Below are 27,924 nucleotides of genomic sequence, written 5' to 3'. Positions count from 1 at the left end.
GAAGATATTGTAGGTGTAATAAACAGAAAGCGGAAGGAATATTATTGATCATTTGTTGTAAATTTTGCATATGAAAAATAGGATAAGGACATCTTTTAATGCGCTATACGTTTATCAGATGTCTTATAACAAAGCGTGTGAAGTTATTGTCGGTGTAAGAAACAGAAAGCGAATGGAAATATTAATGGTCATTTGTTGTCAATTTGCATTCGGAAAACAGGGTAAGGACATTTTGTAATGCGTTGCACGTTTATCAGAAGCGTAAAGAGAAAATTGGAAGAAAATGTACTCTGTGACTCATAAAAGAAAAATAGGAATACAAGTTGGGTGCGCGGCCGTTGAGCGTAAAGAAATAGGTGTACAATGTTCACATTCTATAGGAAGTTATGGAAGGCGTAATAACGAAACTGGTTTCTTGACGTATGATGAACTGCTTCGAAATCACCTTTGGACGAAAGACTACACCATTGAATGGTTAAAAAAAGAAAAGCTTCTTGCGACAAATCGTATATGTGACATTTGCTGTTCCGAAATGAAGCTTCGAGAGTGCAGTGACCGTTCTGATGGTTATGTTTGGGAATGCAGGAGGCAAATTGGGCGAAAAAGGCACAGAACAGAAAAGAGCATCAGAGAAGGAAGCTGGTTTGAACAGTCCAACCTGTCCATAGAAGAGGTTATAAAATTTACGTACTGGTGGAGCCAAGGATTAGAGCAATGGCAAATTAAACAGCAACTTGGCCTTGGCTCCCACACTGCAGTGGACTGGGACATGTTTTGTCGCGAACTTTGTGAAGTGACACTGTTTGAAAACCGAGAGAAACTTGGAGGACCTGGAAAAGTTGTACAAATAGACGAATCGAAGATTGGAAAGAGAAAGTATCATCGCGGGCATGTAGTGGAGGGACAGTGGGTTTTCGGCGGAATCGAAGAGGAATCGAGAAAGTGCTTCATTGTATGCGTGGAAGACAGGACTGAAGGACATTATTGAAGCATGTACAAGAATGGATTGAACCAGGCACCACCATAGTGAGCGACTGCTGGAAAGCGTATGTGAACCTAGATAAGTACGGATACATTCACAAAACTGTAAACCACTCTGTAGAGTTCGTTAGTCCTGAGGGTTATGACACAAATAAACAGGAAGGACACTGGAGGCAGATGAAAGTGAACCTTCCTACGCATGGAAGGAAGAAAGAACATTATTCGTCATATCTGGCCGAATTTATTTGGCGGTATGTTAACCGTGGAAAAGATTTGTTTATCGTATTTCTGAAGGATGTTGCACGTGTTTACAAATTAGAATAGTTGGACACGAAAGTTTGCTTTGAACTAGTATTTCTGATAGTATTTCTGACTAAACGATAAGCGTAATGGTAAAATTGTATTTCTGACAGAACGATCAGAGTAATCTTTTGTTTTATAACCGTTGAACTAGAATTTGTGACTAAAGGATAAGTGTAATGGTAAAATAGTATTTCCGACAGAACTATTAGAGTAGTGTTCTGTTTTTTAATCCGCGAAGTTCATATCCGCGTATCCGCGTATCCGCGTATCCACTCCTATTGCTCAAAGCTTCGTCCCCAGGGTCTCTCTTCTTTCCATCCTCGTATCCGCGTATCCGCGTATCCAGTCAATTTTGGGGGTTAGCTTTGAAGTGGCAGGGTATTCTGCAGTTAAGCCATGCATGGATTGCTTAGTTTGATTCATTTAGAATTATAGCTTATCATAACAGAAAATCCCTATAAAATTGGATTCCTTACCTTTGCAGTGAACTTGATTTAAGTGCCTCACGATCCTTTGTTATCTTGACAACCGTCGGGAACAGATCAACTAGTTAAACTACGTTCCAGTTTCCTCGATTTCTTCGTAAAAAGTTTGTGTAGTTTTTTCCTTTTGAAGCAAGACCCATCTTTCAAAGGACCACCAACACAGCGTGGAAAGGGAAGCAGAGTTACTATCGAAAGCTACTGGTCTGGCAACCTTGTTGCCAGTCTCTCTCTCCTTCTTCTCCAGTTTCCATTCTCTCCTCAACTGATCAACTGAACCAATCACAGCACGCGAATTTTCACGTGACTATCCTCGTGACTGAGCGTGACAAAGATCGCGTTAGTCATTCTCTTTTGGCGCCCATCTTTGAATTTAGCGTTAACAGTTGATCGCTCGTGCGTATTAGTAGATTTCACTTCCAAAATTATATCAAAATGGTTTTTTCTGCGGTCCTGTGACTATAAGAAAACAGCGTGAGTGTCATTAATGAGAAACATGTTATTCTTGGCGAAGATTTGGAGCTAAAAGAAAGTCTTACTGTGGATGTTTCAACAGGGAAAAATTCAAAGGGCAGATTAGCTGTATACAAAATTATTTGGTGAGTAATCAAATTCAAGTAACCCTATATTATACAAAGTAACTTCTTTTATTTCGACAAAAGCTTTTGAATGAACTTTGTCATCACGAATCATACACGAGTGGGTCACTCAGTCATGGCATGAAATGAATTCTGGCTAAAGCAAGGTTGAAACAATTTAGGTTGCCCAGAGGGCATGCCTAAACAATTTGATTTGCGAATAACAAGTCGTTTCTCTCGCCACACTTGTTCAAACGAAACAAATATAGCAGTTCTCGCTGATCCCAGTCAAAGTTCTTGACAAAAACTCCAACGAGGCAGCCACAGTCTGCATGAGTTTGATATGTCTCCTGTGTGTTTCAGCCTGACTGTATGGCAATCCGTGTTGATCTTCAATTTTGTCCATCCGTATATTCTTTTGCGTTTACTCTATTATTTCAATGTTCCTTTAATGTTTTAAGTGTCTTTTTTAATATTTCTAATGTCTAAATTTGGCTAAAAACCGTGATATATATCCTCCAATTCGAGTGTTGTTGATACACTTATAGAAGAAGGAAAACCTTGATTTAGTCTACTGTAAGCTCAAGATTTATGTAACATATTTATCAATAGTATACAAGCACCTTCACAATTATCAAGTCTTCTCTTTTAACATTTCAACCAGCTTACAGTCAGGCCTTAATTAGCTGCATGTATTAAACTGTGAGCACATAAATATTTGGATCTTAGTCTTACAGTACCTCATATATATCGCAGTGTAATGTATTTTTTTAAATTTTGTTTTAGGTGTCATACAACAAAGATGAAGATGAAGAGGCTAGCTGCAGAATCAACAGAAATAACTGAACAGCAGCTAAGTTTGCCCAAACTCAGCCTTTTTTTAATTTTAAGGAATGTCTCAGTTTTGTTCTTATCATTGATTCCTTACAATCATGAAAATCCAGATATGTTCCACACAATAACAATAATTTAAGGTAAAATCTTGTGTATGGAAAATTGTTGGATTTGTAAACTAAAAAAGTAAATTATTTGAAAAAGTTCTCTTTTTATCAAACATGTAAAAGTTTGACCTTCATATCTGTTTTCAGTTTTACTTTTGATTCTTGATGTAATGAAAAAGAAACAGGATGATTATTCTTATGTTTAAATTCATGAGAGCCAATGTAATAAACCATTCATTTAAAACCTGTTTGATGTGATATCAGTGACTTTATTTGTTATTTTAATGCTAGGCATTTATCATCAAAATTTTGTCTGGCCTACAAATGATACAAAATTCCCAGTTTTTCTCAGATTTTCCCAAAAATTCCAACCTATTCTCAAAAAATCCTACAAATTCCAAGTTATTCTCAGAAATTCCTAGGAATTTTTGGGAATTTTAAGGAATTTTCAAGGTGAGTATATTTCAGTTGGAATTCCTAGGAATTCCTAGGAATTCCAAGTCAGCTCTATGTAAACTTGGAATTCCTTGGAATTCCTAGGAATTCCGAGTCCGAATTACCGTGAAAATTCACACCTTAGATTCCTAGGAATTCCTAGGAATTTTTTCCTAGGAATTCTTAGGAAATTCCTAGGAATTCCTAGGAATTCTTAAAGTCATCTCACAAGGGTGAGCTTCAGTAAGTACATACAGTGTAACTACATCTTTACTATTTTCTCCTAAGCATTCAAAATAGCAGAGTTCAACTTAATTCAGTGATGGAGTACAACAGGGTTTGGACTTCTAACTTAATGATGTTCGAATTCCAGGTTTTCCAAATTAAAAATAATTCCAGGACCCAGAACTGACAGACTTTTTGTGTTATAAATGTTTTTAGAAAAAATGCCTTTTTAAACTCCAGGAGTTTCCAGGAGTAGACGGAAAATAGACCATTTTGAGGAATTTTCCAGGGAAGTGGTAGGAGATTTTACAAATTTCAGAGAGCAGTTAACTTAACATAGTGCCAATCCTGGTTCATTAAGATTATGAATACCTTAAAGCATGATGCCCTGTACAGCAACTGGACTACATGACCAATGCTTGCTTTGGAAGCCTGTGGAAACCGCGATTTCAGCTTCTGGACCACAAACAGAACTAAAACTTTCCTAGACAAAGCCTCTCCACCCTCAAGAGCCAACAAAATTAGTTTTAAAGCTTCTTCTTGCATTGCTGGTCCCAGAAACTGACAACCACGATCCCGCATAGCAGCCCAGAGGTGGGAAGGCAACTTTGACTTGTTTTGATGCAATAGCACAAGCTCTGTTACAGTCCTTTCCCCAAGGCTTCTGGCAGCACAAATGGCCCTCACTCGACCATCAGGGACAGCAAGCTGACAATTAACTAGAGACACAAGCTTTCGCTGAATTGGTCTTGAGAGGAGATTGTTTGAAGAACCCTGATTGCAACGATTACTTGTTCCACTAGCTGTCTCATTTGCAGCACCAGTGAAGGGCTTTAACAACAATGCAAGCTTCTCAATACAACGTTTGGATGTTCTGTATTGAGCTGCATTGTGTTGTATACTTTCTATGGGGGGGAGTTTGTCTTCTGTTATTTCCACTCCAACTAGCTGAAGCAAAGCATAGTTAAATGGAAGCTTGGAGATGTCAGTATCAGTATGAACGTGATCAAATGGACATTGTGTTTTAGACAGCTTTGACAAACAGGAAATGCAAAGCGTGTGTCCACATCCCAAGGTGACTGGTTGCCGATTGCAGTCGTCAAATTGATAGTTACATATAGGACACAGGAGAAATTCTGTCCACTGTGAGGTTTGAATGGGCATGACTGATATCAGCTATTTTGCAGGTGATATTTGTCGCTGGATATGCATGTAATTACCACAAGTCTCCAGGGATAATAAAAATAAACAGAACACTCTTTAAGGATGGTGTGCACTAAATACAAAGGTTTTTGTGCCAGATTAAAGGACCATGTGGGAAAAGCAGCTGACCTTTGCAAGGGCTATTGGAATCCACAAAGAAATGTTGGGGTAGCCACGCATTTTTTCGAGATAATTAGCCTTGAATCTCAAAAAATGCTGACATCAGCATTTTCTGAGAAAGGAAGGAAAGGATGTTTCTTCACAGATTTCCTTCGAATTAGCCTTTACTAACAGAAAAGCTCACACATTTATAAAGATCTTAAAACTGCATGGTAAATGGTAGCATGAAAATCATTTTTCCTATGTTTTTAATAACAAAATTGTTGCAACAGCCCTTTTAGCGTCTCTGACAGCCTTCCTCTGGTTCAGCTGAAATATAGTCTAAATACCTTTTGCTCATAACCAGAAACTAATCACGTGTTGAATAGGCTTGCCACTTCCATTTCATAACATAAAATGTGGGGGTATTACCATGCATTTTTTAAAGTTAATTTGATCTTTTTGGAAAACTTTTACGGTGTCCGTTACATTTTTTCCTGTAACCTCCCCGGTAAGTAAAACATTTGCGTATTTTGCACTTGTTTTGTGCACGCCCTACGCCATCTGCAGGTACATGTTTACAGTTGGATTTCAGTATAATTTTCCACAGAAAACAGCTAGTTTTTCAGCTGGATGACTTTAACAGTTAGCGGTCAGCGATATGCTGCTATTTTGGTATTCTCTCCTGGTTTAAGTATAGGATCATTAAACTTGATTTGGTCACAGTAGGAAAATTTTGCTTTCTTTTAGTCGTGTACTTGGTAGCGTAGTTGACTGCGTCAATGCCAACCCCAGCGCGCATGGCGCTTGAACCATGCCTTGCGCGATGTGCAGAAAGTATGCACACTAACAAAAGTAGGCACCGTCCTTAAGATAAATTGTATCATTAAATTGTAAATGCAGTCAAACTTTCGATACGTGTTATTTGTAGTCCATGTCCTGGTAATAAATGTCTTGTGTAACAGAAAAAGGGTTAGAACTCGCCTACCATAGGACGTCAGTGAAATTGTTTACTTTACAACAATTGATTCATGCTTTAGCGTAAAAGGGTAAAGCTTAAATCAATATTGTTTAACTAAAGAGAAACTAACCATTTGGCATTACATCTTTCATTGAAATTCCTGAACAGACCTGAGACCAATTCCTGAACAAGTCTGAGACCAATTATATATTCTCCTAGTAAACTTAACATGTCGACAAATAAGTAATTCTCAAAAAAACACAACAGTGATGCTATGGTTATACCACATCTAAACGGTTAGTGTAGCCTGTGAAAATCAAGCGCGCTAGACGAAAAGCTAATATTAATTAGAAAGCACAAATTATGCCCTTAGTTAGATGACGGAACGAAAAATTCCATTTCAAAGTCATCTTTATAAACAATTTGACATGTGGCTTATGGCAAATTATTCTTAGGCATCGTGTGTCGTACTCTAAATCAATAATATAATTGAAATATTTACCTCAGAATAAGCCTTGGTTTCTACTGATAGCTGGTCTCTGGTGACGAGAGAGAGAGAGAGAGAAGTCTGGATACGAGGAAGTTCGACAAAGAAGTTTGGTTACGAGGAAGTACTGCAAAGAAGTCTGGGTACGAGGAAGTTCTGCAAAATACAAAAAATTACGGAGTCGGTTTTGGTAAGCATTTCCGCAGTGTGATTGCCTCCGGGCCGGATACCATTTCTGGAAGAGAATTTATAGAAACCTGATCCATTGTGAATACTACTATAACATTGAAGGTTAGTATTGCATAAAAGGTTTTAACTGAGACGAAACTCCAGGAGTGGCCCGCTGAAAACGAGGGATTTGGAGACAACAAATTGCTGAATTTGGACAAGATGGCGGGTTTGGAGATATTTGACTGATGAAAGTGTTTAGGACTTTAATTTCTAAATTAACGAAATTGAGGCAGGCAAGTTTTAACTTTAAAGAGGATGATTCGACTTTAAAGAGTTTGCCCGGCTTATGAGCCACAAATATGCAAAGAGATTGTGAGTGCAAAATGGGATAAAACGCAATATTGAGTAGGAAAATCGTTTATTAATTTTTGCAACTGGAATTAACGGGACATGTACGGGATATTTAGGCCAAAAATTAACGGGATATGGGAACCCCTGATGGGGTTTCAATTTGAAATGCAAGGGTCTGCAAATGGTTTAGCTACAGGCCTAGCTAGAGTGATATGATAAGCTAAAGTGCTTATTTTCCCTTTCTTAACTCTAGATCTGAAGCTGTGATTTTCTGCAATGAAGGACTTACTTAAACTGATACTTCGATCAGAGATAGTGCTTGGACTCATTCCATATCTTGCGCTTGTAATCTCGGACTTCGCAATATTTGGTTTTCAACAAAGCATTAATGCAGATGACAGAGAAGTATTCAGCTGTGTCCCCAGATGGAATGTTTCCACTGAACAACGCTGTTATGACAACTTCACTTTAGATCTGGGTGTAAAATTTTATGTTATGTTTACATTGGATGGCTTTTTCTTTCCCGTTCAGATAATTACCATGATTCAAAATACAAGGTACTTGTGGAAGTTCAAGCACTATCGAATGATTCAGAATGAGGAGTCACAGCAATCAGTTAATTCACCACTCAACTGGTCACCAGACAAGTTCAGGAGGATGCGACTGTTGTCCCTGGGTGTTCAACTTTTTTGTGTTGGCCTATCAACAATATATTTCTGTTTTCAGTACAATTTTATAGAGTCTAAATATGAATTTAGTTCACCTCTGGTGTACAAGTGTTCACTTTATTCAACTGACCCAACACCAGTGCGATTCAACCAGACCTTCTCCTGCTACGATCAACATTACGAGGGAAAAGCAGATTTCAACATTGCCACTGCTGTCATTAAATTATTTGTTATGGTTCTCTACATGATCAACTTCATTTACGTAGTAAAGACTGAGGCAAATAAACTTCTGGACAAGTTACTTGGAGATTTCATGGAGGCGGGTGGAAGCATTAATCTACAAGGTGAGACTATCGATTTGCACTGTTATAACTTTTATGTTTTTTTTTTTTAATTCTCCCAAAATTTCTCAAATAAGTACTTCCAGGGCCAAAATCTGAAATAAGTTCCCCACCCTCCCCCCCTCCTCACTTTCCCCCCTTTTGTGAAGCTGATTCTTAAAGAACAGGTTGATGTAAGTTTCAAAACGCATCCAATCAATAATTGCCAGAATAAGAGGAGATGTTACATTCCAAAACATCTCAAGCATGTAGGCATATTGGAAACAACTGAAAACAATCATATAGCTTCAGCAATTTATCAAAACACCTTCAAACTTGGTTAACAATATAGAACATAAAGTTAACTCATTGTTGGTTTTAAGTGTTTATTAGTTAGGTCTCTTGACCTGTAATCAATGTTTGATTGGATTAAAGTTAAATTGGAAATGGCCGAGGCAAGCGAGCTGCCATACAACAAATTTTATATGTGTAAATTGAAACGATATGGCGTGCGGTAATTGTCTTGTTGTCCCTTATGTGATTTGCGCTGGAATGGTTGACAGTGGTTCAGTATCGTTTAAGAGATGGAGTGGTTTTCAATTGAGTGTCGAAAGCAATCAGGCAATTACCTGGGTTTTGGTTCTGGTTTTACTAATTGGTTTGAGATTGGCTGAGTTAATCTAATTGGTAAGTAGTTGGTTTGGTTTCGGTTTTACAGCACTCAATTGAAAACTACTCTAACTAGTAAAACAAGTCAATTGTGACATATTTTGTCTCTAAAGAGAAAAAAATATGAAAATGTCCTTTTTATGAGAATAAAAACTCTCACCATTCCATGCAAAGATCATTAAAGTTTCTTCAAAGAATCATTGATTTCTGATATGTTGCTTATTAACATTCTCGCCCCATTTGAGGGTTTCCTATTGCCAAGATTATGACATCATCAGAAATGTGACCACCTTAACAATATCTTATTATGCGATTTAGGGACACTAAATTCCTATTAATGTTCATTTTGATCTGGCCTCAAGGCAAAAAAAAAAAACATGAATGTTGTTTTCAAAGGAATAAGTCTTAAACTTCGCAGGGGGTCTTAACCAAGGGATAACCTAATATTGCCTTAAGATGCTTGAGCAGGTTTCTAGGGGTGGAATGTTTTTATATGCAGGGGGTCAATGCTGGATGGTATAAAGACCACATCATTTAATTCATAGTCCCTTCTTACAGAGGTACAAATTGATAATAACTGTGATACTTGCCAGGGCAGATCTAGGAATTCCTGAAAGGGGGTTCAGTACACCTTACCTTTTGACACCACTGCATGGATGGTAAGCACCCACAGGCACAAGCCTCTATATTGGGCTCCCTGGCCGTGTGTCTAAAAAAAAAAGTTCTGATTTAACCTTTAAATCACCATTTTCAGCATCTCTGACACTTGAAAAAAGTTTGTGAAGGTATGATATAACCCCTGGAGCTTCCCTTTTAATTACCAGAAAATCCAAAATAATAGTGTAGTACTAGTTGCCAAACTGGTACATTTTCTTTTCCTATCTTGACAACCAGTAAATTGGTGTAAGTGAAACAAACCACCTTTATAACACCATTCAGTACCACATTGAACTATTTTGTGATCAAGTGGAACAAATAACAAATAAAATGCTACTCTGGGAGGGGGTGTCAACCCCCTAAACCCCTCCCCCGGATCCGTCTCTAACATGCTCCTTTCACATTCATATAATCCCACAATGATCTGGACTAGCACTCGCGTAACTTTTCAAGAGCCTGACAGGTTGGAGGAATATGAGAGACCTCACTCCAGGTTCTTTATCATCATATATATGTAGATGAAACCTTTTGCATATAGAATAATGTCACTATTTCGCTTAATCAATTAAGTGTAGGATGTAACGCATCCATGAGGTAAAAGGTAACGCCAAGAAAATACGAAAGCAACTATGCTATGAAAGCCACGCTGATTCTGCTAAACCTTGGTTAGGCTATATACATGTAAGACAAATAAACTGACTCCAGAAATTTCACACACACAAAAAAATATAGATATCAGTAACATTGCTGACTGACTGCGATTTTATCCCAAAAGCAGTGTCAACTTAAACTCTACTACTATTTTTCTCAGTTAAACTGAATTTCACGAAATTATAACCAAAGAAAGAGTATTAAAGCGATCACTTTAAAGCGAAAACGTTATGACCCAGATTAAAGTTTGCCATATACGAGTATCCCTGACATTAGGCCATCTAAAACTTAGTACATATTAATCTAATGTTTACACTGATACAACCAAACCCGTTCAATAAGTCTTGTTCAAACAGGCTTTAAAAGTACGTTTCTTTTTTATTCCCAGAAATGCCATCCTCAACAAGATCTGGAGGTTACGCTAGGTTACGCTCCCCTTCAAACGGTTCGTTATACAGAGATGAAAATGTGGATGGTTCAGAGAGGTACCCAATTGACACGTGACTGTTTTCCTTTCTCTCCTGGGAATGGGAACCACACAAATGAATAACAGACACAGTCAGCGTAATATTGAGAGCTAAGGTCGAGTCTGTGTTATTTAGTAGCACTTTTTAGGCTTACCGAAACGCTGTTTAGTCAAACCAGAGCGCTATTTAGGCTAACGGGAGTGCTACTCCAGCTATCGAAATAATAATAATAGTAAAGATACTCCTGTCACGCGTTACCCGTTACGTCGTTACCCTAACAAGTAACAAGATTAGTTGGTTTCCTTTTAAATAGTCATGTCACCATATTATATGTCATGATACACAAGACGGCTTTCAGTTTGAAGGAAACCTTCATTAGACTTACTTTACTTCAAAGCTTAGGTGTTATGAAAACAACAACAACAAAAAGCAAATACCGGATCGTTTTTAAGAGTAACTTTTTGTACAGACTAGTTTTCCTTCTCAATAGTCATGTCATCATGATATTGTTATGTCATGACAGTCCCCGATTATGGCTATTGGTCATGATTTACAAAACTGCTTGAATTTTAAGGCAAGCAATTTTTCATCGGAACGTGTTAACATGTGTATGGTTTGGCTTTTCACTTTGAGACCGTTTATACACAGTTATATTTTCCTTTGAAAACGTGCAGAAGTAGGTTCATTGCAGACAGATTTTTTAAAACATGATATTAAACTTTTGTAGGGATTTCGGAATTCAACTGCATTAGAATTTCACAGAGTAAAGACAGCTTCTTGTTTTGGTCACGTGGTCGGGGAACGAAGGGGAGCTACTTTTAACATTGTGTACATCAGACACTGTTCTGCTTGCTTTGAGAAATTGTAAGATAATGATTAAGTGCGCGGGCGTAGCCAGGATTTTTCAAAGGGGGATAGGGGGCGTCACACTGTGTCAAAGTGAGGGCACTAACTAGATTGTCATGTTGTTTTCGCCACCTGTTGTAAATTGTTTGCTTAAGAAAGGCTTACAAAAGGGGGGGTCACGAGCACCCCAGGACCCCCCCCCCCGCCGCAACTCCTAGCTACGCCCCTGAAGTGACACTATTTTGTAACTTGGGGTTTGAATAACACCGGTGGCATTTTCTGTGATTGTCGAGACCACAGATGGAGAAATGTTTAAAGGAAGTACAATGTAGATTTACTTGTGGTGTAATATTTTATGATTGCCCGTATAAATAATGATTGATGAATGTTGTGAGACCATGCCAGTATAAAGTTTAAACGTACGAGAATTACATGAAACTTGGGACGTCTGGACACATTAGCCTCGGAAGTGTTTCATCTATGAGTAAAAATACTACCTTAAACACCCTTACAGTCAGTTTAAAGTTTAGTTTTACTTAACAAAGTTTGAGTTCTAGGTTTTGAATTAGTCTAGATATCACAATAGCCGTTTACCGCGGTTAACTTTTCCCATTTTCCGTTACATTGTAGCCCAGCATGACTGTGAGGCAATTTTGGGCAATTTTGTAGGTTCGGCCCGATCACTTTGTAATACAAATGAGAAAAGTTAGTTAAAAGAGCTACCGATGTATAAACTATATTCAATGTTAAACTCATTTAGAAAATAGCCCATAGAAAATACGTGCGCTGATTGCCTTAAAATCGTTTTTCTTTTGTTACCTCGATAGAAACATCCTTGCATACAGCGGCTGCGCCCGCAGTACGAGCGGCAGTCAAAAGTTAGCTGTCCTACCGAATCGACAATAGCGTTTTTCTTCGCAGCTAACAAAAATAAAGGTAATGCTAAAGTTGCTTTGGCCTCTTCTAATAGTTTACTTGAGAATTCCGGGTTTAATTTGACAAGGAACAGCATATTTTGTTCAAAATAACACAGCTATTACCCTACCTGGCGACACTCGACGAGCTGCGAGCGAGGTGCCATGCCGGACGCATGCGACCCATTTTTGGCGCCAAATTGGAAGCTTGGACACGCAAAACGTTTCATATTTTTCACATTTTTTTTTTCACTTTTTTTTTTATATTTTTCATATCGCTTTTTCATATGGTTTTGGAAATCGTAAATCCCTTTTCGTGAATATTTAATGCCATCTCCAGTGAGAAAAGTTACCTGAATTCAACACTATTCCTGATAACTTACATTGACGTCAGGACAGAAAAGTTTTTCCCTCCTGCTGAATCCTGGATCCGATTTCAGGCGTGCCAGCCGTATGGAAGGATAGAGCTGTTAACGTAATGATGGCGCGAGCGAAGAGAATTTACGTTTTGATGATCAAAGTAAACAAGTTTTCTCTTTTTTCGTCTAGGAATTTTATGAGCGAAATAGAAAACATGTTCTCCGCGTTTGTAGCAACTTTCCTGGAAGTTTGGGACAACTTGAAAAAGCTATTCCCGCACTCATTTGACGTTGTCCCAAGCTTCCACGCGTGTTTCTATTAATCCATTAGAATATGAGCTCGAGAATTCTATCACGCATAGAAATCGAGAGCGAATAATCTAATTGTTTGAGAATAAATCTACTAGTCGTTCAAAACTTATCTAAATCGTCTTCACAGACACTTCGAAAACGCCGAAAAGCGGCTTTCATTTTGTTAACAAGGGCACACTGCTACGCTACTCACTATCTATCACAGAATAGATAGTGAGTAGTGTAGCCAATCAGACAACGGCATTCCGAACGATAGTAGATAGTAGATCTAGATTTATACTAGAACTCGATAGAAACACCGTGCATATTTTCTTTCTTAACTTCAGCTTTAATTAAAGATGATTCAAGTGATCAATATAGTTGTACTAAGATCAGGGTCATTTACTATCACCGTAAATCAAATCCAACGATTATGTTTTAAATACTTATTCAGCAGAGGCATGTTTAAAAAATGCACGTAAAGCGAAGCTTTCACGATTTATAAGAAGGCAGTTTAATTAAATAAGTTGACATGTAAGAAATCTAAAGAAAGATATCAAGAGCAAGCGGAGAAAAGATTGTTAATCAGAACTAAAGAAGAACACATTTAAGGATTGTAAATAAGATATGATTAAATAGTGTTAATTAAAAGGTGTCGAAATGCCTTTTGCGTTCAGTTGAGTTTGCCAACGACTGAATTACGTGAAAAGTACTCGAACTTATTACAAAGTAATTTTACAGGAAAAAGGCCAATTCAGGTTTGTTTTTCTTTTGGACACTTTACGACCTACTTCACAGGCTTCACAGATACCCTATCTCCCTTGACCCATTGACACCTGTGTCGGCAGTTACCTGCTGTGATGAGCGTTGGCCTTTGTTACACTTCTGACGTCATCACCTTCGACCAAAATTGGCATCACTTATACTCAAGTTCTGAAGGAGGAAAAGATCCAGTTTCCAATGATACCCAGATCAGAGTGATTGGGTCAGTTATTATAAGACAATTAAATATGCATGAAAATGTTTAGAAATTTGATTGAAAAGCTTTGAGCAAATTTTCCCTCAACTGCATTTGGCTATTGAGAATTGCCCGTCTCGATGATGCTTTCTCGGGAATTGTTCCACTGGTTGCAAGCCCAGTAGAAGGTCCACCACTGCAGCAAAAAGATAAAAGGATAAAAAGAAAAGGAGAAAAGCCTTAAGATCGTTGGTCACGATATTCACAGGATAAAACTGAAAAGCGAGACAAGTATATATATTTTCTGACAAATATGAACCGATTAAAATTCATTCCAGTGTCTACAGTTACTTATGCTTTATGTTTGACTTGAATAAGTACTTTTTGTAAATATGTGTAACTTACAAACTTTTCTTAGCACCCTTGCACTACTGTAGTTAATATTGGTTTGTATTCATCCTTAGCGCTGGCCGAAATTTTATAAAAACGACAGCACATACAATGCGTGTTTTATCTATGCTCTTTCAATATTCAGAACTTATATTTTTGTAGCTAGATCAAAGTCTGAATTGTTTTTATATGCTCTTGTAAACGAAGATTCTTATGTAATATTCTTTAGTGACTTAACATTTTTTTCGCACTGAAGTAACAAGATTTTAATTCTAGTCCAGACTAAGAGTTTGAGTTTACGTTCACGTTTTTATTGTCTGTTTAAATTAAACTTCAGTCAACTTTTTGGCTTTGACAGTTTCAGATAAGTCAGAGGCTCATGTGATATTAAGCATACCACGCATACACATCAACACATGTTGTTCCACTGTTATTCTCTTCACTCCAATCGGTCCAATCCTGTCCGAACCATATCTGCAGCTCCTGATTGCGTGACACAGACACCTGAATGGGAAGATCGCGGAAAATCAGCTCTGGAGATGTGTGGGTAGTTCCGTTAAGACTGTAAAAGTGGTTTTTGTTTTCAACGCCAGCTTTTAAGTCTCCAGCTGGTGGCAGGATGGCTTCTTTCTTTGCATTGGTAATGATAGTCATTAAGCTGTTTTTGCTGTAGTAGGGGCTTGTACTACAGCCCCAGTAGGATGGCGGGGATTTTCGGTTACATATGATCGAGCCCGACTTGTGGACGAGCTTCATTGTCTTGAGAAGTCCACTCTTTGTGATGTTAAAGGCGCCGAACTGGTTATTTCGCGCCCCAAAGCAAACGGATTCTTTGTTTATTTTCTGCCAGTTTCCTAAAAAAAAAAATTAATAAAAAATATACAATACTAATGGTGAAAAAAGTATTTAACATGGAAAGTGATTAGAATCGACCAAATTATACATCAAGGCAATCAGAAGCGCTCTAACTAGACAAGACAAGATCTCAGTAAAGAGTAAGTACTGCTGGATCGTACAATTAGAGTTTTTCCAACAGACACATTTATGGTCATCAGTAGTTTGTTTCGCGTCGTACATTTGGATGATATTCCAAACCCTTCTAGCTCATTTAGCCCACTTATGCCACTGGAGAAAGAGACTGCTTTCCCCTAGATTGTTTGGTTGATCGACTACGCACTTCTTATTTCAGAGCAACGACAGAGTTTAATCAATCACAGCACGAGTTTGAGCAATAAGGGCCTGAGTCTGCTCGTAATCTCACCAGTCATGGTTGAGCATTGTGAATACCCGGTTGGAACAAACAAAAAATGCATATTTGAATTTTATTGACTTGAAAAGCACACAGACAATACAACAATTAAACATACTTTGAACTCAGCGCAGACACTTTGAATTGATGGGTTTTTAAATATTTTCTTACATTCTTGCCACTAGTTTTAGAGTTAGGTCATGCACACTTTGTCTGAAAACACTGTAATCGCTAGACTGCTGATGTCTCAACTGGACCGAGCTGGCGGGTTGACGTTTTGTTGCTCGGTTCGAATTTGGTTTCGTCACTGGACCGAACTGTGGAGTCGCTGTGGCGTCGTTGTTAGTGCGCTCGTCTCCGGATCGAGCGGTCCATGTTCAAGCCCTGGCCGGGGACATTGTACTGTGTTCTTGGGGAGACACTTTACTTTCAGAGTGCCTCTCTCCACCCAGGTGTATAAATGGGTACCTGAGAATTAAAGCTAACTTCTGTACCTTCACAGCGAGCCAGGATTGTCTGAGCATTCCCATCAGAGTATATCCAGTAATCCCCGTCAACCATCTCATTTCCTTCACTGGCCTTGATCTCACCGCACGATTCAGCAGGAAGCTCTTGAATGGAGCCAAGAGGAACTGTGTGATAAAACAAAAGATCTGTCAGAGTAATTTTATTTCAAATGTTTACAAGAAGAGCTTAAGGTGGCTCAAAACAATTTCCAGTACTTAAATTTTGATGGGTCGTTATAACCAGTCTTTATCACTTGATGCTACAATCATGGTATCAAAAAACTGCCCAATCTTTGGTGAACACGTTGTTGTCATTTTCGTGACATAACAGATTACCATAGCAACTTATAATTCAAAACCGGCACGGTGAAATTTTTTTATATTGTCGAATTTTAATAAGCATCATAAGACGCAACTTTTGGCAAAGTTTTAAAGAAATATGCACATAGCGTTCAGAGCCACCTGAAAATTAAAAGAAAAAAATATTAGAATTATCCGGCTCAATTTTGGGCAGAGAGCTTCGGAATCATTTTAGAATTTTGCAGGAGGGAGGGGGTGACTCTATTGTTTTTCGGTATTGATTCGTGACAGACTCATCGCTACCAGTGTGACGTCACATAGCAACGAGCGAGCGCCTCGAGTAGCCTATTCAGATTACGCCATTGAAGAAGGACAACAGAGGTTAGGAAAGACAAAAAACAGGCCTAAGATCGCTTTTGTTTACTAACTTAGTGTAGGTGTGTACAGTTTTTTGTTATTTTTTTGTCTGTGTGCATTATCTGTTTTAGTTTTGTGCGCGCGTTATCGTGTATTCTTGTTGAATTTTGTTGCGGGTAAGTGGCGGGACCGCCATCTTGAAAACGGGACGAGAGAAGTCCACGTAAAACGTTCGCGTTTTGTCTCTTAAATGTCTTACCAATAGTCTTGTCAATAGGAGGTTTTATGGGTCGATAGTATACGTTTAATCCGCGTGTATCTCTGTGTCGATTGAACCAGCCGCTCCTCTCATCAATCCGTTTGAGTGTTGAGATGTTGTTTATTTCTTGATTTCCACCAAAATTTCCCTGCGATGTGATCGGCTTTTGTCTGTTTTGGAGCACTTTTGGTGGTAGTTATCAGGCCTTCAAATGCAATTCTTTGTGTTTCAACTTCGTTTGCCTTTTGTGTTTTAATTGTGCCTGCTGTATGGTGAAATTTGTTGGCTTTAATCATACAGCAGCTTTGTTGGCTTGTGTTGTGAAGGTTTGTTGGCTTTTTTTCCTGACTCGTTGGAACTGCTGACCTATTGCTGTCCACTGCAATTGCGGTGTTCAGTGTTGTAATTTCATATTCACAACAAAGTTCAAATTCGAGTTAGCGTGAGTAAGCTGTTTTTGGTTTTCTTTTTGCCACTTACATTTTAGTGTACAATTTTGGTGTAAACATAACTACAGTTATGGTGAAATCAATTTTGCTGTATGATTTATTTATCTTTCGTCATAACCTGATAACTTGGCTTATTCCTGAACAATGCCACATCTTGAATGATGCTGTAGCCTGTTCCTGGTTCTCGGTCAGTGGGCATAATCGAAAAACGTGGCTGAGCGGGTTCTGGTAGAGAAAGAGGCCAAGAGCCTGGAACAGGCTGATGATGTTGCAACTGTCCTGCATTGCCATGTTGTAATGGCTCCTATTTCTTAAGCTTCCAAGAATTTTCAAGGCTGCATTGTAGTCTTTTCATCCCTTTAAGTGGCAGTCCCGCTAAAAGCGGTCCACTCGACTTCGGGACCAAAAATAATTTTCCTTCATTTTTTGTCACTGAAAAGGGTTTGACACATATATATTATTATTATTAGCAATTTATTATTTTCCAATTCCTTATTTTTGCTTTGCTACGAGCCAAAATTGAATTTTGGCCGAACTGAGGTTGCCGACCGTGATCAGAAAGGTAAAATTCACCGATTTTGTGAAGCGTGCTACGTCGCCTAAAATGCAGCTCACGGAATTTCGTTTCCGTACGAAATTTAAGGTACATTCATTACTTTGACTGACGAAATATGGAAACTTTTCGAAAAATTCTAGCCTTACCAGCGAGGCTGGAAGACACCCTACTCCGAGGCCTTTGATCACCTACTAAAATTTAGCCAAATTTGACGGGGAAAATCTCAAAAGTTGGGTCTAAATGAAGCCTAAAAACCACAACACAGTAAATTTCATACCTTGATAAACCGTTCTATAAGTTCAAACCGGTGGGTATCTCCTTGGATTGCACGCGAGAACAGATTAAAATCTGCCACAGTCAGTGCATTTACATAGCTACCGCTCGTGTCAAAGCTCATTTGCATAACCCTAGCAACCGGTGAAAATACATTTTCTTCCGTTCAGGTTCGTTTGTCGACCTTCTGAGTAGTGGCAAATAGCTTCCTTTAAGACTTGTGTACACTCTAGATCCAGTTTTGAGATGAAGGTTGCGTTAAAGTTGATCAATTCTCAAGACTTGCGAGACTCCAAAAGTAAATAATGGCGCCGGTCTGCAGAAATTAACCGTAGCCGTCGTCCTGACTCTTCAATAAATTCTGCCGCAGAGGTAGCACTAGGAGAAGAAGAAAATCGTAAGTTTTCATTTACCGTTTAATGGCAACTGAATCCTATACTACTGCCAAGACTACTGGGAGCTAAAGAGGACTTTGTGCCCGAATTTGAAAAACAACAACAACGAACACTTGCCAGTTGCATCGTTGGGAAATGAACCTGAATGAACACGACACGCTTGAATGGAACTATGTTTTGCGATGAATGATGGGCTTTACTTCTGTTTTATGCTTGATGCTTGTCTTTTAGTATCTTGCACAGCGCATAAAATAAACTTCGGGATCCGTTTATACAACGAAAGCTGCACCGGCTTCGTCAAAATGTCACACAAGTTAGTTGTAACGTGACCAATTACCTGGGAGGGGGGTACTCCCTTATACGGGCTATATAGGTATCTGTATGTGAGGTCCCAAAGGGTAGGGTCTTCCAGCCGTTTGGGTCATAAATAGGGTATCGATTTTGGCCATTTTGGTTATAAATTGGGTATGGTTTTAGCACTCTAGTCTTGAATTGGGTATGTTTCTTAGCAGAAGCTACCTTTTCATCATTATCAATAAGACCTTCAACAAAAGCCCTTCATAACGTATATTTAGGGCAACTGTGTCAGCCGCAACGGTCATAAATAGGCTATCGAATTTTTGGTCAGGTCATAAATAGGGTAGCAAAAAACGCAGATTTTGGTCATAAAGAGGGTAAGGGTTTTGGGAAGTGGGCCGCACACCCCCAGTCAACTTTTCTGGAAGTACCCCCCTCCCCCCCTGGGCTAATTACCAGGGGCCAAGGGCAAATCCCCTACCCGTACGCGTCGATGATCAGATTTGGTAAGATTTGCTCATTTCAAAAATGATTGATAATGAAAAAGCCACCCATTAATTTTTTGGGCTAGTGCAATCTTTTCAGTATGACTGAACGACGACAGTCTTTGCACCTTTTCAATTTTTATCTACCTTTCCTCAGAAAGTATAAGGAGTTGCTAATACATGAGGGCGGAGGAAGCAGGCATGGACCTAAAATTCACTTTTCCTTTCCCGTTATCAGCCGTTCGTTTTTCAAAGAAAACACAATGGAAGAAAATCAAAAGATGGGACTAAGAAACCTTCCAAAAAACGTCCATATCAAAGCGCGTGCAGATGTTGAGAGGCCGATTTCTCACTTTGTGTTACAACGATTGTACCATCCCGGGTAATTGGTCACGTTACAAATTGTGTGACATTTTGACGAAGCCGGTGCAGCTTTCGTTGTATAAACGACCCGATAAACGGATCCCGAAGTTTATTTTATGCGCTGTGCAAGATACTAAAAGACAAGCATCAAGCATAAAACAGAAGTAAAGCCCATCATTCATCGCAAAACATAGTTCCATTCAAGCGTGTCGTGTTCACTCAGGTTCATTTCGCAGCGATGCAACCGGCAAGTGTTCATTGTTGTTGTTTTTCAAATTCGGACACATAGCCCTCAAGCTCCCAGTAGTCTTGGCAGTAGTACAGGATTCAGTTGCCATTAAACGGTAAATGAAAACTTACGATTTTCTTCTTCTCCTAGTGCTACCTCTGCGGCAGAATTTATGGAAGGGTCAGGACGACGGCTACGGTTAATTTGTGCAGACCGGCGCCATTATTTACTTTTGGAGTCTCGCAAGTCTTGAGAATTGATCAACTTTAACGCAACCTTCACCTCAAAACTGGATCTGGAGTGTACGCAAGTATTAAAGGAAGCTATTTGCCACTACTCAGAAGGTCGACAAACGAACCTGAACGGAAGAAGATGTATTTTCACCGGTTGCTAGGGTTATGCAAATGAGCTTTAACACGAGCGATAGCTCTGTAAACACACTGACTGTGGCAGATTTTAATCGGTTCTCGCGTGCAATCCAAGGAGATACCCACCGGTTTGAACTTATAGAACGGTTTATCAAGGTATGAAATTTACTGTGTTGTGGTTTTTAGGCTTCATTTAGACCCAACTTTTGAGATTTTCCCCGTCAAATTTGGCTAAATTTTAGTAGGTGATCAAAGGCCTCGGAGTAGGGTGTCTTCCAGCCTCGCTGGTAAGGTTAGAATTTTTCGAAAAGTTTCCATATTTCGTCAGTCAAAGTAATGAATGTACCTTAAATTTCGTACGGAAACGAAATTCCGTGAGCTGCATTTTAGGCGACGTAGCACGCTTCACAAAATCGGTGAATTTTACCTTTCTGATCACGGTCGGCAACCTCAGTTCGGCCAAAATTCAATTTTGGCTCGTAGCAAAGCAAAAATAAGGAATTGGAAAATAATAAATTGCTAATAATAATAATATATATGTGTCAAACCCTTTTCAGTGACAAAAAATGAAGGAAAATTATTTTTGGTCCCGAAGTCGAGTGGACCGCTTTTAGCGGGACTGCCACTTAAGTTCTCATCATATTCCAACTAAAAAACAACCCTCCACTAAATGTCACCAAATAGATATTGCTGCATAGCGTTCAAAATAAACGACAGCAAATGCTAAAAAATGTGTTAGAATGCTGAAATGCTGTAAAGACAATCAGACATTTATTCTATTTAATTAATTTTTTTTAATTTTAACAAGTTTTATTCCTATTAGCTCTTTTTATTTATTCTGCTTTTATAATCATCTCCTGCTCTTGACAGGTCCACTTCAGCCTATAGTTTCAATTATGACTCTATGTGCCATTTAATCCATCAAATATTTTTGCCTGCACATTTGTCCTTGGATAATGTCCATGGAGTGGACACTGAATGAAGGCTACTTTTCATAAAACCTGCATTACCAAATAAAAGAATGATTGATTAACTGAATCAATTTCTCCCTCAGACTCCGGAGGTCCATAAGGTTCATTCTCCTCCAGTGTGCTTAGCAGCTATGCTCTCATTCTGACCATATATGGCCATACATGTCGTGCCTGATCCACTGTTAGTGGTTTTATATGTGGTTAGTGTGATAGCAGTCAGTGCCGAAAACCTTGATGTTAGCTCCAGAGAATTTCCCGTCTTTTGCTCTGTTTTTTGTCTTCATAGCTCAATGCTCAGTTATCCTTGTGTAAAAATGGTTGAATTTCACCACCCTAGCTTTTTCTTCATTATGGTGTTTAAGTCAATAAGGTTGGTGACATCTATTTTAGTTGCTGATATAACAGAAAAGTCACATTTTTTTAACTTCACATCAATTAATTAAAACTATTGTAAATTTGGTATCTCAAATTAATTCCAAATTGAACTTGTCAATTGATTTATGCTGACAATCAAGCTGTGGTAAGCCTTTGTATGACTCTGTGCCTTTAAAGGAAATATCTTGGGCTGTCAATCAATGGGAGTTTAACTAGAGGTGTGGCAAAGTGCTTAAGGGGGTGCAAAAATAAAGCAGGAACTTGTAAATTTGACAGCATGATTAAACATATGAAACAAATCATAGCTCTCATATGCATGTTTTGACAGGTGATAAAGAAATTTTTAAAAATCTAAACTTAGGTGAGTTAAAAACTCCATGCCAGTTTATCATCTGGGGAGGGGGGGAGGGGGCATTAGCCTTCAAAGGGAAAATGTTCATCAGAATCCCTAAGTGCTGCCAGGTGTGGCATTCTGGAAGGAAATTTGTGCATTATGATATGTTCCTTCCAGTGACATTCCCTGCAAAAAACAAGAAGTGTCTTTAATAACCTGTTTTCAGTGGGCTACAACTTTTAGATGAACAAATGGGGACTATTAGCTGATTATCACCTTGCAAATCAATAGATTCTGATGGATCTATTGGATTAACAGCATTTATCAATTTTTAAAATATCGAATTCCAAACTAAAATCAGGGAAAAGTTAGTCACAATTAGGCCGCCGGCAAGGAACTAAGCTGAGTTTTTCATGTAACATAACTATGTATAATCAAGAGAAAATATGGTCTCTTGGTATAATATTTGGGGTCTGCTAAATCTGCGAGCCAGCGAGCCATGCGAGCCACGGTGTGAGCCATGCGAGTCATGCGAGTCATGCGAGTCATGCGAGTCATGCGAGCCATTTATGCGAGTATTTTTTTTCTTCAACTGGTCTGGGAGGTCGTCGACTTTTCGCCAAGAAACATAGATCTCGCGCCCGACTATCACTAAACTATCGCTATAAACCGCTCGCCCGCCATCTTGAAAGTGGAGATGACCCTGGGGACGAGTATAAACGGTACAACCTCGCTCCTAGGGTACTCTCTCTTTTCGGGCCTGGGAAATTAATTTTAAATAAAAATTTAGCTACAAAAGTGCCTACAATTGAAATATTCCCAAAAGAAAATCCTAATCTCGCTTCGGTTACCGGAACTATTGCTGGTGCGGCAAATATGAAAAATGCTCTAAACATCTGCACATCGTGCCAAGTCTTGCGTCATAGTAATGGCTACCCTGAGTGTGATGAATTTTTTTCTTTGTTTCATATTTTTGTTGTTTGGAGAAAATTTTGTGTATTCAAATCGCCCAGGATCCGCAAAAAATAAAAACGATGCGTCAAAAATTTATTAAGGTTCAGGACTAAAGTAAAGAAATTTTCTGAGAGAAACGTACGGCTCCACCGCCCCACCGCTACTCGAATGGGTAAGTGAATGGTATCCATTGGCACCTGTCATTCATTGATATCCACGTTGAAAATCATTCAAGAATAAAGAGAACAGTACTTCAGGGCAACTCCGTGTATTGGCGTCAAGAATGGTGAGTGAATCGCGTAATTTTAACAGGTTCGCTCTTTAGTGAATCAGAGTTACCAAAACTTTGTCGGTTGGCTGACTGCTGCATGTGGTTCTCCCTTCCCTTAGAATTTAATATTGCAAGAATTTAATATTGCGATCTTATTCATCTTGTTCCGTTGCTCTTGTTCTTGTTCTCATGTGAATGTAAATGAAACAAATAAAAAATCTTAACATTTTTACTAGGGCTCGCATGACTCGCATGACTCGCATGACTCGCATGGCTCGCATGGCTCGCCCTTTGGCTCGCATGGCTTGCTGGCTCGCAGGTTTATAAAACTCTAATATTTGCTGCAGACCTAGCATATAAAAGAAAATTAAGGCTCCTCTTCCCAAATAAAATCAAAATAAAATAGAACCGAATCACTAATCAAGCCATAACTATTAACCAAATTACGGATATTGCTCTAAATGTAAACTGTAGTACGACAAAGGTGAAAACTTACATAATCTGAAACATGGCTGTTCTTTCCACACAGCCACTCTTTGCACTTTGAAGGGATTGATGAGACGAACCACGAGCACTGAAGAACTGAAATTCCACATACAAGAAGCCAAGTATACTCTCTGCCGAACCTCCTATTCTTGGGTCAAAGTGGCTCTGCTTCGCTATGCAGTGGCCCTCGAAAGGTCAACCAGCTAACAGTTTTGCTCGACAAATTGGCTTCAAAACAGAAAGTTCTCGATCAAATTATCTCCCTTTTGAATATTTTGGCCCCCAAAAAGTACCAAATAAAGATTCCTCAATGTAATATAAACCACATATTAACGAACCTAAGAAAATGGGGCAGAATATCGGAGCGAAATTCCGCATTTTTATCAACCTCTTGTACTTCACCCACTGGGCGCCATTTTGAATTTCATCCAAGCGAAACGTGACGTCACACTAGCAGTGATGATTCAACCAATGTTTTGCTTGTCTCGTGTAATATTTGTTACTTCTGACGAAGAAATGGGTGCGAGGCTGCTTTTCACGATCACATTTGACGTATTGATAACCGTTAGTTGGATACGAGAAATTTTACCTCAAGTAATCAGTGTTACCAGTTTAATAAAAGATTGTTTTAATCTCGCTCCGTCATGTCAACGTAGCGGCTAACAACTTTATAAGAAAAAAAGTTTACCTTCTTTGTCTAACTCAGATGAAGTTCCTAACCATACTGCTGCTACAACTGATGATAAAGGACTGCTCGCGATTGCAAAAGTTTCCTTATATTTGTGCTTCCAGCTTAGAATAATGTACGTAAAAAGTAAACATTTCCAAATTAGCTTTTACGCTTAAACATTACCCGTGAAAATATTTAGCACGAAATTAGAAGGCTTTTGTAAATATTTTTGTGAGTCTATGGAAACAGGCGCCCACGCACGTATCAACAAATCGTATTTTACACAGCGGACCTCTTCACTGACTTCACTGGAATGGATTTTGACACTATAATATACGTGCATGTAAAACCTCGGTTGCTAATAAAAAATGCTGATTTAACAAATTAACGTCAGTCTTTTATGCGATAAATTGCGTCATAACATTGTCAAAGTGGCTGTGGAACCACGAGCCGCAGGCGAGTGGTTTCCGCAGTAAACTTTGACAATGTAATGACAAAGTTTATCATCAATAAGAGGACTGACGAATTAAAAAACTGACGTCAATTTGTTTTTTACAATAACAAGACCCCAAAATGGCCGCCGTAAACGCCGTGAACTTGCCGTAAACAAAGGGATAAGTAAATGTTATTCAAAATGACGCGAACATTGTCAATAGCTTTTCTCGCTTTTTGATTGGCTTCTTGAAAAAGTCCACAAAATCTCATTGGTTAAAAAGTTGACAGTTTGACAGCTGGAAGTTGAACTTGAAAGCTTGCATAAATTAAAATTTTATCCGTCTGTACTCTTATTGATGGTAAAAATGAGCCAATCAGCGCGCAAGAAATTAGACAGTTATTGTAAAATTTAGCAATAGACAGAGGTTAAAAGTCAGCTACTGAAATCATAAGGTATATATATTAAAGAGACGGTGTCGAACGCACTCATGTTTTTTGATTACTACGAGTATAAGAATTGGTTGAATTGTCTAAACCACGAAAAAAAAACATTTCAGCTTGACTGCTTCCCATCATTCCTCGCGGCTTCCCCGCTCTCATTGGAGAGTCCGTGCTGCTGAAACAAAACCAGCTACACATGCTAAGCAATAGCATTTAACGCGACTGAGTTGTAAAAGGGTAAAAAAAAAAAAAAAAGAAATAAGGAGAATCGAAGTATACCTCTGTTTTTTGCTCTTTTCATGTAGAACCTTGTCTGATCTAGCTTAAAATCTTCAGGTCTCGCTTCCTTTGTTCGATTGTTCAGTTCACAGACCTTATGACCAATGACGAAATTGTAGCTTTGACATGTGACTTCTTCTTCGCACATGAAATAACAGCCTGCAGGCCATCCAGCCTTGCCTGTTTTAAAGGTGTGGCCCTTGAGGAACATTCCTCCAATTGAGTATTCCGCTGTTTGGCATTGGACAGCAGCTTGAAATACACGAATCCGGGACATCAGGAACGCAACTGACAGCCAGAACTTGGGATTCATATTGAATTGAATTCTTCAGTGACTTTGCTACAAGCGAAATAGAAACGTTCAAAATGACATGTTAGTGATCTCAATTAGTTGCCATGGAGAATCCATGTTGTTGTTAGCATCTAAAAGACTGCAGCTCTGCACAATTGCTCTCCTTTGTCGGGAACGGAATTATTGACATGTTTAATTTAGACAGAATGGATTGGATCTATTTTTCTCAGCTTGATCCCGTTTAATAGCACGCATCACATTCACTAGTGTAACGAGAAGGTCCCAGTTCACTACGTACTTGTATGTGCTCAAGGGAACGTTTGAAGATTCCAAAAATCGATAAAAAATTATCTGTCATTTTGCACCTAATTTTCGCGGACGGGGCCTAAAACTCACGTAAATGTCATTCATTTAACATCAAAGTAAATATTAATTTGAACTAAAAGAATATTGGGCAACAAAGGAAAGCTAATAGAATGGTTCCTCGCCTCCGGCAGGTTCTAGTATACCTTCTTAGAACTCTATGTTGATATTTCTTTCAGACTGAAAAGCAGAAGAACTCGGGTGCCCACTTTTTTAGATTTCCGTGTTGGAAATAAGGTAACAAATTACATACCTTCGCTCTATGCTCTGGACCCTTTAATGCGGCCACCTGCTGATATTAACAAGTTTCTTTGTCCCAACGAAAAGCTCAAGTTTTGTTTTACTGATATTTCTCATTCAGCTTATTCTAGATCATTCTTCATATTAAAAAACCGTAACTCAATAAATTTCTATTATTGCAGGCGAAGATGCATTGAACTATTCCGAGATACTGAGACAAAAGTAACATGTTGCTTTAGCCGGATCTGTTAATCCATTAAATTAGGGTGTTGGTCAACTCGACTGATATCGCGAGAAATATTTCATATCATTATTCGCCCAAGAAATCTCTGACATAAATAAAGATAACCGTTCTTCCTCTTCTCTTGTCTTCTTCCTCACCAAAGTTTACTCATTTCTAATCAGTTTTTGGTAGTGACATGTTTTTCCTGAAAAGACGCGGGCAAACTTATTTTAAGAAATAGGACCGTACCACAACTTATCGCCGACATACGAATTTCAAAATTAATCTAACATTTCTTACCAATTTCCGAAGCAGAAATGAAAAGGTTTTCGCCGACGTTTTATCCAAGATTTTCACTGTTTTGAATCCTTATTTCCTAACAAACGAGACACGAAATGTATTGCGCAGTTTTCCTGCATCATTTTTATTAGCATTCTTCTCAGGTTTCGTTTTTTTGTCAATCAATCAACTGACGCAAATCTGAAACTGAAAGGATCTCAAATTTTGCGTGGTCTGCTATCCACCAATAATAAAGAATTATTTCATCAGCCGAAACTGAAAGCTGAGGCTGATATCATTTACCAAGACCTTGTTTATTCCAGTCAAGTATAAACAAATTAGTTTAATCCCGAGGCAGAAGAAACCCAAAGTTGCGCGTTGCTGGCACAACAAAGTGATCCAAGTGTCAGTGTCAGAGAAAACCGGGCAAAACCAAAAGATCCACGTCACATTCAGCATAAAAGCTATTCGAAAGGATCACAAGCCATGGCATTTACCGAGGTAGGCGTTCGTTTTCCTTTGAGATATCACTGCATCATGATTTTGGCCTCACATGCGGTCAAAACACAGTTATCCCAAGCTCTCAAACTGAGCGTCCGTACAATGCAGTAATACTGAAGTCTCAAAACAGTTGAAATATAATAATTTGCATGGCCGGGAAACACGGTTCTATTCTTATGTCTTAAAGACACGAAGGAGTATAGATAAAATATACGTACCGTGCTTGAGGTGTGTTTCCTTGTTTGGCGTGGGAGGTTTATAAATGATAAATAATAATAATATTTAGTACACGAAGCTCTCTCACCTACCGGTTATGG

The 27,924-nt window shown here is 38.7% G+C and overlaps 3 protein-coding genes, 3 long non-coding RNA genes and 1 pseudogene across 6 annotated transcripts in view; 4 read left to right on the top strand and 3 right to left on the bottom strand.

Annotated features, from left to right (window-relative positions):
- Positions 1 to 5,398, bottom strand: part of LOC149107034 (roquin-1-like) — a 64,896-nt gene extending 59,498 nt beyond the window's left edge. Inside the window, exon 1 of the mRNA XM_089296762.1 lies at positions 4,318 to 5,398. Coding sequence (XP_089152888.1) covers positions 4,318 to 5,109 — 792 coding nt within the window. The 5' untranslated portion in view covers positions 5,110 to 5,398. The remainder of the gene's footprint in view (positions 1 to 4,317) is intronic.
- On the top strand, positions 284 to 1,353 carry LOC149107036 (uncharacterized; annotated as a pseudogene).
- Positions 1,931 to 3,369, top strand: LOC149107035 (uncharacterized). Its single transcript, XR_016209402.1, has 2 exons — positions 1,931 to 2,365; positions 3,131 to 3,369. It is a non-coding gene; the product is annotated as an uncharacterized LOC149107035 (long non-coding RNA).
- Positions 5,399 to 6,869: 1,471 nt separating the features above from the next.
- On the top strand, positions 6,870 to 13,724 carry LOC149107033 (uncharacterized). The gene is made up of 3 exons (XM_089296761.1): positions 6,870 to 6,986; positions 7,471 to 8,229; positions 10,571 to 13,724. The coding sequence occupies exons 2-3, from the start codon at positions 7,494 to 7,496 to the stop codon at positions 10,684 to 10,686; spliced, it is 852 nt and encodes a 283-aa protein (XP_089152887.1). The 5' UTR covers positions 6,870 to 6,986; positions 7,471 to 7,493; the 3' UTR covers positions 10,687 to 13,724.
- Positions 13,725 to 14,293: 569 nt separating this feature from the next.
- Positions 14,294 to 27,642, bottom strand: LOC149107030 (uncharacterized). The gene is made up of 4 exons (XM_089296760.1): positions 27,128 to 27,642; positions 25,710 to 26,049; positions 16,151 to 16,288; positions 14,294 to 15,261 (listed from the first exon to the last, which is right to left on the bottom strand). Exons 2-4 carry the CDS (start codon positions 26,020 to 26,022, stop codon positions 14,795 to 14,797), a joined length of 918 nt encoding a protein of 305 aa, XP_089152886.1. The 5' UTR covers positions 26,023 to 26,049; positions 27,128 to 27,642; the 3' UTR covers positions 14,294 to 14,794.
- Positions 16,808 to 25,474, top strand: LOC149107031 (uncharacterized). Its single transcript, XR_016209388.1, has 2 exons — positions 16,808 to 16,899; positions 23,928 to 25,474. It is a non-coding gene; the product is annotated as an uncharacterized LOC149107031 (long non-coding RNA).
- Positions 21,243 to 23,971, bottom strand: LOC149107032 (uncharacterized). The gene is made up of 2 exons (XR_016209387.1): positions 23,895 to 23,971; positions 21,243 to 22,359 (listed from the first exon to the last, which is right to left on the bottom strand). It is a non-coding gene; the product is annotated as an uncharacterized LOC149107032 (long non-coding RNA).
- Positions 27,643 to 27,924: the final 282 nt, after the last annotated feature.

This window comes from Orbicella faveolata, unplaced genomic scaffold (genome assembly GCF_042242905.1).
Source record: "Orbicella faveolata isolate gen_17 unplaced genomic scaffold, um_ofav_v1 contig_27, whole genome shotgun sequence".
Classification (NCBI taxonomy): domain Eukaryota; kingdom Metazoa; phylum Cnidaria; class Anthozoa; order Scleractinia; family Merulinidae; genus Orbicella; species Orbicella faveolata.
This window is presented reverse-complemented; position numbering and strand designations above follow the sequence as displayed.

Bases quoted from the DNA above. Each gene is read 5' to 3' on its own strand.
- LOC149107033 (XM_089296761.1), top strand. From the start codon at position 7,494: ATGAAGGACTTACTTAAACTGATACTTCGATCAGAGATAGTGCTTGGA. The intron at 8,230-10,570 runs GTGAGACTATCG...TTTTATTCCCAG, and splicing joins TGGAAGCATTAATCTACAAG to AAATGCCATCCTCAACAAGA.
- LOC149107030 (XM_089296760.1), bottom strand. From the start codon at position 26,022: ATGAATCCCAAGTTCTGGCTGTCAGTTGCGTTCCTGATGTCCCGGATT. The intron at 16,289-25,709 runs GTATACTTCGAT...TTTATCACACAG, and splicing joins GAAAAGAGCAAAAAACAGAG to TTCCTCTTGGCTCCATTCAA. The intron at 15,262-16,150 runs GTACAGAAGTTA...TTTTTTTTTTAG, and splicing joins AATCCTGGCTCGCTGTGAAG to GAAACTGGCAGAAAATAAAC.